General features: G+C 43.3%; 1 protein-coding gene across 1 annotated transcript in view; it reads right to left on the bottom strand.

Moving 5' to 3' along the window:
* Positions 1-4990: 4990 nt before the first annotated feature.
* Positions 4991-10136, bottom strand: part of alg10 (ALG10 alpha-1,2-mannosyltransferase) — a 41731-nt gene continuing 36585 nt past the window's right edge. The window contains exons 2-3 of the mRNA XM_079551566.1: positions 6297-6494; positions 4991-6180 (exon numbers count right to left, since the gene is read on the bottom strand). Of these exons, the coding sequence (XP_079407692.1) occupies positions 5125-6180; positions 6297-6494 (1254 nt within the window). The 3' untranslated portion in view covers positions 4991-5124. The remainder of the gene's footprint in view (positions 6181-6296; positions 6495-10136) is intronic.

Below are 10136 nucleotides of genomic sequence, written 5' to 3'. Positions count from 1 at the left end.
ACACTTCTGTCCTTTATTGGGCCTTCAGTAAAATAAGAAGTGGACTGAGCGGCGAGTGAAGAGGCCAGAGGTGGTAGTTGCTCTTGCAGAAGAAAGACTTGGCACCAAGTCTTCTGAGCTTCTTTTTGTGGGTCTGGTTTTACGCCCAGGGAGACTCCACAGACTGGCAGATGGACCTCAGCACTCAGTGCTGTGACAGCGGTCATTCTTCCATATTTAAGCACAAGCAGCATGTCATGCATAATTATTGAGTCTAAAAATGTTATCGTCCTTTATTTCACTTATCGAGCGATAAGTCGATATAGTTGGTAATTATCAAAATTGGGGAAAAGTGCCACCCCTAAATGTACAGCAATTGACTCGATTTTTTGGCACAGATGCTTACAACACCAATATCAATTGAAACAAGGCAAAAGGCGAAATCTGGTCAAAGTAGGCTACCTGCATTTTTGGTGTGAACCACCCTAATACATATTACTTCAGACATTCATTCATTCATTCCATAAAAAACAGAAAAACTGTCCAAATAAATACTGAACAAAAAATGTGCAAAAGGAATGGCTTCAGCACAGACTCCTTCCTCATTAACTATTAACAGGATTATAATCAAATGGTTTGCTGGAAATGTCAATGTCAAACCTGACAGCGCTGCTTGAACTCACTGTACACCATGTAAGGCAGAAAAGAAGAAAGAAAAAGGTCATCCTTGGCTGAGCACTAACTGTTGCAATAACAAATACCTGAGGTGATGTTGCTGGAGGTAAGTTCTTATTATTGCATCCCACTGTTTCTCCACATCTCTCTCCTTTTCCTCTTCATTAATTGTTTAAAAAGTCTTCAGTGAATGGTAATGTGCTAATTAGATGTCATAAAGCCATGAGAGTGGGGTTTTGTTCTCTGAAGGCTTGATGTCTTAATGCATGAGTAAGTCTGAGAACATTGCCGGTGTCTGTCAGCCTCAGCCCTAATTATGTTTCTCTCCTTTCTGACACCGCTGTAGCTTAGTAACCAACTGTGATGCCGCAAGTTTCATCTGAATAGTCCAACACTGAAATATTGCAATATTGTTTTTATTTCAACGGCATACGAGTAATGCCTACATTTGTTTATTTCTCATCAGAATCTAGAATTTCAATCTAGATTATAATACTGTAATAGAAAGGCAATATAATCACATAAATTGTCAAATAATACAAAAATGGCAGGCTATGAAGACAAAACATGTGCTTTGTTAAAGTGTCACGTAGCAGATATGCCCACGCCTTGATGAGATTCCTCCACTCGCACTAAGTTATCCTCTCCAGACTTCTACGAACAGCCTCTCGGAAACCAATGTGGGCAGTTTATAATTACTGTGTGCTACTAATAAGACAAAACACATGTTTAGGCCGCTCCACCCACTGTTTCTCCCACAGCATGTATAAATAGAAGCCTTGTGTGCCTGTTGGTGGAGAGAGGTGACTGTGTTCATATGCAAAAATGAGACACTACAGCACGGGGACAGCTCTTTGTTGCTTCATATTAAAGTCATCAAGGTTTGTAAAGCTGTTGCAATGAACTGTCGAGACTGAAAGAACAAGATCCTGGGTGTAAGTGGTTGAAATGAGTTAAAATGACAGGCCAGAAAGCAAGAGAGTAGGAGAGACCGGGGTAATTTTTATAGCCACACTAGAGGGCGCCGTATGCTGGTATTGATATATAATGTGTATTGGTCTTCTTCTCTTCCAATAATAATTTTCCCATTTGGACTGAAGACATGAGGATGGGACACATTTGATTAGTTTTTATGCCTTTCCCCAAACTTTAAGAGAGCTTTCCGATAGTGCCTTAACCTCTAAACCTCCACCTGAACCGAGCACATTTTCTCCAGTTCAGCATTAGGCCGCCCAGATCTAAAAGCTTCTTGAAAATAGGGTAGAAAATGAGGATGAAAACGCAATGACAACGTGACAAAAAACACGACAAAAGAGCAACAAAAATGTGCTGGAAAAGCGACAAAAAATAAGACTAAAAAGTGCTGGGGGAAAAAAGACACAAAAGAACCACAAGAACGCAGCAAAAAACTGATCAAAACATGGGGAAAATATGTCAAAAAGGCAAATAAAAAAAATATATATTGAAAAGCAACAAAAACTATAAAAACCCAACAGAAAGCGCAAAAAAAAAAGGAGACGAAAACACAACAAAAACGATCCATAAATATGACAAAAATGTGGGGACAACGCAACGATCAGTTTTGTGGGTCTTAGCCTTAGAACTAACTCTTGAAGCTTTTAGATTTGGGTAAAGCCGAACTGGAGACAATGCATTTGGTTAAAGGAACAGGCCACCGCTTTTACATACTGAGATATGTTCATACCTGAGCTTAGACCAGTTGATGCGTACCTGTCTGGTCTTTGTGGGCGCCCTCAGTCACGCAAAACAACCAAAGATGTTGCTACCATTTGGCCTCTCCCAGCATATTCCTATAGCTCCAAAAGGGGGTGAAGTTGGAAGCGACCAAGCTCTTCCACGAGCACGCACGAAGACCAGACAGGTATGTATCAACTCGTCAATGCTCAGGTAAGAACATATCTCAGTATGGAAGAACTGTGGCCTGTTCCTTTAAGGCAGGTGTGAAGAGCCCAAGCAAAAGACACTGATCTGAAAGGCAGAGATTATAGCTTCGATTTGAGCCATTTCAGAGCTAGCATGCTAAATCCGTTTGTTATCTAGCTTAGATTGTTGGTGAAGTTGACACTCTGAGTTATTTGTCACAAAAACTGAGGGGCATTTGTCACCTGGGGTATAACATGGTTGGACATTTTTTTTCTTTTGCCTCTAATATGTTTTTCTGATCACTTTATTTTAACATTAGCTTTTGTCGAGGTCATATGGTTGGGTCACTTTAGTGAATTTGTACCTTTCACACCTCCACTTGCCTCAATATGGGGGCACTTTGTCACAGAAGAAGAAGAAGAAGAAGAAGAAGATCTTTATTTATATATAGGAGCACAGAATGGCTGCTGGCTTGAGGGCCATCAGTCTGTAAAAAAAATCTCTCTATTCTATTTGTTTAACAGCTTTGTTGTTCATTGGTGACACAGCAATTGCGCAATAAAAATTAGGCCTATTATAAATTGATGTCAAAATATGTCTTTGTGGACACGTATGTTTACACTAACTTGGGCCGGGCTGGTCAAAGTCCAGGGCCGTTTTTTAGTCCCAGTCCGCCCCTGGTCACAGTTGATTTTGTTGTTGTTGACGGTTAATAACTATTTATTGCAATATGATAGAAAAAAGAGAGCGAGGTCTAGTTCAATTCGAGGGTTCAAGCTTTCATTTAATGCAGGTCTGACTCTTGTGGGATTTTCTGTTGCTGAGCAGCAAACTAGAGAAAAAAAAGTGTGACAAATAGCCCTGGTGTACCCTAGCATTTCTGTAAACACATAAATGACACGATGCTACAATAAAAAATAGTCTGTGTACAGCTTGTATAACAAAGTGATGTTAATGCCCCATTGAAATATCTCAACACAGACAATTATGTAAAAACTTCTATGTAAATGAACAAATTGGGCTCAAAATGACAATATTTTGCGTTTCCACCTTTATTTTCCAGATATTGTGCTCTTCCAACCTGTTTGAGGATGCCCCACAAATACTCAGTAGGGCTTAGATCAAGATGCATTGTTCTTATATTGGAGTGCACACAGCCCAGTTCCCAAAAGGCAGGGGGCTTGCTCTGCTGCAGCACAGAGCATGTTGGTATTGATGGTCCTTAATAAGAAAACTTAGAAATCTTGTGACATTTCAGAAGCAATACTTTAGTGTATGCCTGCCGAAGCTAAAGGTGGTACCAAATATGAGTGTGTGCCCCCTTGGGTTTGGCCTGGCAGGGTAAAAAGCTTGTGAATTTGAATGCAGGTTGCCAAAATGCATTATTCAAGGCAAGCCAAGTGTGTTTTGCTGCAACTGTCATGAACCAAGAACAAAATGTGCCACTCAGAATACAAATACAAGTGGACGTTAAAAGAGCTCAAAAGCATATTCTAACTTTTGACACATTTTGTAACATTAAATTCTCATCTAATATCAAATAATTAGAAAATATATCTCAACACACAGAAGACATTGGGGAGTGAAAGCTAAACATGGTTCTTTCTGTGGGTTCTTTATTTTGAACTGTAAAATGAATAGAAAAGGGTAAGAGCTCCCCATAGTGGCTTAAATGAAACGAACACTTGGAAAATTGTTTCTACAAAAAAAAAAATCAGTTCCATTTATTATGGGAGATTAAGCAGGGAATCAACACTGGACACATTTACAATAGGTCAAGAAAAAGCAATTTCATCTTTAGAAAATACTGTACATAACACACTGGGCTAAAGAGGAAATCTTAAAGCGTGGTGGTGGTGGTGGTGCACAGCCAGTTTGGATAAAAAATAAAAAAAAGGCTAACTACAAGTATTTATTACAATCAAAGTAATTTGCAAATAATTAACAAAACACTTTGAAAACCCCACAAGGGACAAGACGGAGAATGAAGAAGAGACAAAGATCACAGTGTGCAATGCAGTAAGAGGAAATAATAACAACAAAGAGTAGCTCCTCGGTAATTTTTTCACATCACGATTCTCAGTGTTCATCTTTAACAGTCATCATTACAAACACACCCAGTACAAAACAAACAATATGGCTATGTCTTCTCATTTGGTCTTTAGGCTACACACGCAGTACTGTACAACTCAACAGTCTTCATTCAGGTACATTCAGAGGGACATTTTGGACAGTTTTAAACAATGTTGTGCACGGTTTCTTTGTTTTAAAGTCGCCCCGGATCATTACAGTTCAGTTCGAAAAACGATTTAACAAATATAAAACAAAATAAATGCAAATGTTCTTTCGCCTTTATGCTCTGTCTAAAGATTGTTGTTATGGCGACGCTTTTGATATTTGTGCTTTATGGCAGCAGAACTCAAAACACGCTTTGATTTTTTGACCAAGAGCCTAATGTATTCATCACGATAATATCCTTTTTTGTCACTGACCATTGTTACTGATTGAAGATAAACCAAGCATTGATCTCACCTGTATTTCTCGTTTTTATTTCTCGTTTTCTTTCCATTCCTCAGAATACTGCACTCACCACATAAACCTCTGTTTAGCAGTGCTGTCAGGCCAAAGGAAAGTCTTACTAATAAAGATGTAAACTGTCGCCAGATTCACCACAGTGTACAGGACAAACTCAATGATCAGCCTGGGGAGGGATGGAAGTGGCATATGTAAGCGGTACATCAAATATGGAACGATGAAGTACCTGAATTCGAGTAGTTTTTGAGGTACAGTAGCTGCCATAATACACACCAATAATGCCAAGATCCAAAATAACGATCTGTACTTAATAGAGTCCAAAAAACTCCAGCCGGCAAAGACGTACGCTGGAACCAGAAGGTATCGAACCAGCTCGTGCCTTTGGAAAATTTTCTTCCACACATAGAAAGGGTAATGTCGATTATCAGCCAGGAGGTACTTGTGCACGAAAGTGAACTTCCAAACAAGAAGCAGAACAAGCGCCGTCACAACAAGAAAGAAAAATGGCTGCCTTTTCAGAGTATGAAGGAATCTGACAACACGGTAGTAGCACACTGTGAGGGGTAAGGCGAAGAAAAGGGTGAATGAGAAGAAGTAAAACAGCTGGGGGAAGTTTAGACAAGCTTCGTGACTTGTTCTATCACCAACCACTATGCCGTCATTGAGGATTACAAACAGGAAAAATCCAATGGCAACAAGAACATACGGCCAAACCAGTAGTAAAACTGATTTGACATGCGCGGGATTTGTCACAAACTCCACTGTGAAAAGCAGTACTTTTTTCACCCCGTAGAAATTCAGAGGAACCTGGGATTTTGCTTCGTCTTTCTTCTTTGTCTGCTCCACCCTCCAAGTCTCGTCCATTTTGGCGGCGACTAAAGATCCGGCACAAAACGCCACCCAGATGATGTTGGTTTGACGGAAAAGCACGGCACACACCCCCAGGAGTGCCGAGGCCCTGTGGCAGCCGTACAGCGTCATGAGGTATGTGAAGAGGATGAAGAAAGTAGATCCGGCGTCGGTGTAGTACAGAAAGTTGAAGAAATACAGCACTGGGAAGGTGGAGAGGGAGAGCGCGGAGAGGATTCGACGTGAGGTTGTACGAGTCTGTAAAACAAAAAAGAAAACAAAAGCAAGCATTTAGTAGATTTATTTTACTGTTCAGCTAGAATCTGCATTGTGATTTTTAATTTTGAGTTTACATAGTTTTCCCACTACTTCACCTTCTCCCGTTGGTGCAGTTTGCAGATGAGCAGATAGAGCAGGTAGAGGTTGCCGCAGTTGAAAAGTAGGTTGATGAATCGCAGCATGGCAGTGGAGCAGACTACAGCCCCGCTCAGGTCGGCCAGCCACACAATGGGCTTTATGACCCCCACTGAGGCAAGGTACAGGCCGGGGAGGGTGGTGATCATGGGATCCCACTGTGGAGAAGAATATTTGATGAGACTGCAGAGAAAGCTTAATGCAACTAAAAGCCTGCGGGACATTACAAAGATTATATAAAGCACTCTTCCTGAATGTGTGGTCAATCAGAAAGAAGCAGCATTAATGAAGTACGTACCTGTTAAAAGAGATTATACCACCACCAGCAATAATAATAATAATTAAAGCCGCAAGCGGCATTTAGAGGCCCTCGCGAGCAGCGTTGGCCGGTTGGCGCACGCCGTCGCACGCCACCGCAATAACCGGGGGGCGCTAACGCGCCGTACGTGGTTAAAATGACGCTGCCACCCTCGGTTGAGTTTATAAAAGAGCAAAGGCAAGAAACGGCGCCTTCGGCGCCAGATCACGCAAAGTTTCCCAAAATGGCCGACTTTGTGTGGGTTGCCTAGCAACCACGTAATGTACTTTTTTGTTCGGACAGTCATGACGAAGGTGTGTACCAATTTTGGTTTGGCTACGCCAAACTTTATTTCGGGTCGTTGCCATGGCAACACGGTGGGAAAATGGGCGTGGCCATAATTTACTTTTTGATCGGGGTCACGTGACGGATGTTTTTGCCAAATTTTATTTGTCTACGACAAAGTTTACTTTTTTTCCCCATTCATTTTTATTCGGTGCTCTGCAGGGGGCGCTATTGCGCCCATTTTCAAAATTCCCATATCAAAACATCCGGGGCCGACGACTCGACCAACGATTCAAGTTACGGTAAAATCGGCCACAGTTTGTGCGAGTTATGACTCTTCGAAGGCGACGGCGAACGCCAAAAACGAACGCCAAATTCATGGCGTTGCCATGACAAAACCGGAAATCCTATTAGAAAGTTTTCAATAACTTTTAATGCCCCACATGTGTAGATGATCTGGAGCGACCGGGGAGTCGCTGCGTTCAACGCCCTAGGACGAGTTCGTTCAAATGCGAGGGCACGAAAAGGCGCCTTCGGCGCCAGGTCGCTCTTCTGGCCAAGATGGCCGCCATACAGATGGTTGCCTAGCAACCGCGTAATATCTTTTTTTTCTCGGCTTCATGTGACCAATCACTGTGCCGAATTTCTTTCGTCTATGACAAACTAAAATTTTCGGGGTTTTCGGGATTTTGGGGGGTCTGGCCATAGGCCGCAATGTTAACGTGGTTTTTCCAGGGGGCGCTGACGCGCCATTTTTTTGAATTTTTGAATTTTGGAGATGTGAAGTTTTTTGTTTTCACCAAATTGAATTTTGGGCAAAAATTCAGGACTTTTCGTCGGTGGGAAAGTGGATTTCCTCGGGGAGAGGAAAAATAATAATAATAATAATAATTAAAGCCGCAAGCGGCATTTAGAGGCCCTCGCGAGCAGCGTTGGCCGGTTGGCGCACGCCGTCGCACGCCACCACAACAACCGGGGGGCGCTGCCGCGCCCTACGTGGTTATGCCGTCCCTGCCACCCTCGTTTGAGTTTTTAAAAGAGCAAAGGCAAGAAATGCGCCTTCGGCGCCAGATCACGCGATATTTCCCAAAATGGCCGACCTCCTGTTGGTTGCCTAGCAACCACGTAATGTACTTTTTTGTTCGGAAGGTCATGACGAAGGTGTGTACCAATTTTGGTTTGGCTACGCCAAACTTTATTTCGGGTCGTTGCCATGGCAACACGGTGGGAAAATGGGCGTGGCCATAATTTACTTTTTGATCGGGGTCACGTGACGGATGTGTGTGCCAAATTTTTTTTGTCTACGACAAAGTTTACTTTTTTTCCCCATTCATTTTTATTCGGTGCTCTGCAGGGGGCGCTATTGCGCCCATTTTCAAAATTCCTATATCAAAACATCCGGGGCCGACGACTCGACCAACGATTCAAGTTTCAGTAAAATCGGCCACAGTATGTGCGAGTTATGACTCTTCGAAGGCGACGGCGAACGCCAAAAACGAACGCCAAATTCATGGCGTTGCCATGACAAAACCGGAAATCCTATTAGAAAGTTTTTAATAACTTTTAATGCCCCACATGTGTAGATGATCTGGAGCGACCGGGGAGTCGCTGCGTTCAACGCCCTGGGACGAGTTCGTTCAAATGCGAGGACACGAAAACGCGCCTTCGGCGCCAGGTCGCTCTTCTGGCCAATATGGCCGCCATACAGATGGTTGCCTAGCAACCGCGTAATATGTTTTTTTTTCTGGCTTCATGCGACCAATCACTGTGCCGAATTTTTTTCGTCTACGACGAACTAAAATTTTCGGGGTTTTCGGGATTTTGGGGGGTCTGGCCATAGGCCGCAATGTTAACGTCGTTTTTCCAGGGGGCGCTGACGCGCCATTTTTTTGAATTTTTGAAATTTGGAGATGTGAAGTTTTTTCTTTTCACCAAATTGAATTTTGGGCAAAAATTCAGGACTTTTCGTCGGTGGGAAAGTGGATTTCTGGGGGAGAGGAAAAATAATAATAATAATAATAATAAGAAAAAGAAAAACTCTTACAATAACAATATAGCGCCGCCTGCGGCGGCCCATATTTATATCGTCGGAAAGGTCTCACGTCCAGTAACCCACCCGTGAGGTTCATTGTCAAATACGAGCGCGTTGCGCTCGTATTTTACCACTTCTTTGTCAATATTTCTTAATGCGTTTTTTTTTCAGATTTTTGTGCGAGCAACAACAAATATGCCGCTTTCGCGGCAAACACCTATATCATTGGATAGGCCTTAATGCCCTGAGTCACTCTAGTAGTGTTTTGGGCATTGGGAAGTGGCCATGGTCGATGACGAGCGCGTTGCGCTCGTCATCGACTACTTTCTTGTCAATGTTGCGCCTTCACTGGATTTTTCACCTTTTTTCACACGAGCAGTTACAAATGTGCCGCTTTCGCGGCACACGCCTATTTCACCGGACAGGGCGTGGTGCCGGGAGTCCCCCCATTACTGTCTAATGCATGGGGAGCGCTCCGCGCTCTGTTTCTTGAGCGCTGCGCGCTCTTTTCGGGACGTGCGCTACGCGCACGTCTTTCTTCAGTGCGCTCCGCGCACTGCCGTACAATTACAATAGGCCCGAGCCCTGCCAGGCCGCTCGGGCCTAATTAAAGCCGCAAGCGGCATTTAGAGGCCCTCGCGAGCAGCGTTGGCCGGTTGGCGCACGCCGTCGCACGCCACCGCAATAACCGGGGGGCGCTAACGCGCCGTACGTCGTTATGCCATCCCTGCCACCCTCGGTTGAGTTTATAAAAGAGCAAAGGCAAGAAATGCGCCTTCGGCGCCAGATCACGCAATATTTTCCAAAATGGCCGACTTTGTGTGGGTTGCCTAGCAACCACGTAATGTACTTTTTTGTTCGGAAAGTCATGACGAAGGTGTGTACCAATTTTGGTTTGGCTACGTCAAACTTTATTTCGGGTCGTTGCCATGGCAACACGGTGGAAAAATGGGCGTGGCCATAATTTACTTTTTGATCGGGGTCACGTGACGGATATCTGTGACAATTTTTTTTTGTCTACGACAAAGTTTACTTTTTTTCTCCATTCATTTTTATTTGGTGCTCTGCAGGGGGCGCTATCGCGCCCATTTTCCAAAATTCCTATATCAAAACATCCGGGGTCGGGGACTGTAGCAACTAATAATTCAAGTTAACTTTTTGCTTTTGCTTTTTGCCCACTGAACT

This window comes from Gobius niger (assembly GCF_951799975.1).
Source record: "Gobius niger genome assembly, chromosome: 2".
In the NCBI taxonomy this organism is placed as follows: Eukaryota; Metazoa; Chordata; class Actinopteri; order Gobiiformes; family Gobiidae; genus Gobius; species Gobius niger.
Note: the sequence above shows the minus strand (reverse complement) of the source record. Positions and strands in the feature narration are given on the sequence as shown.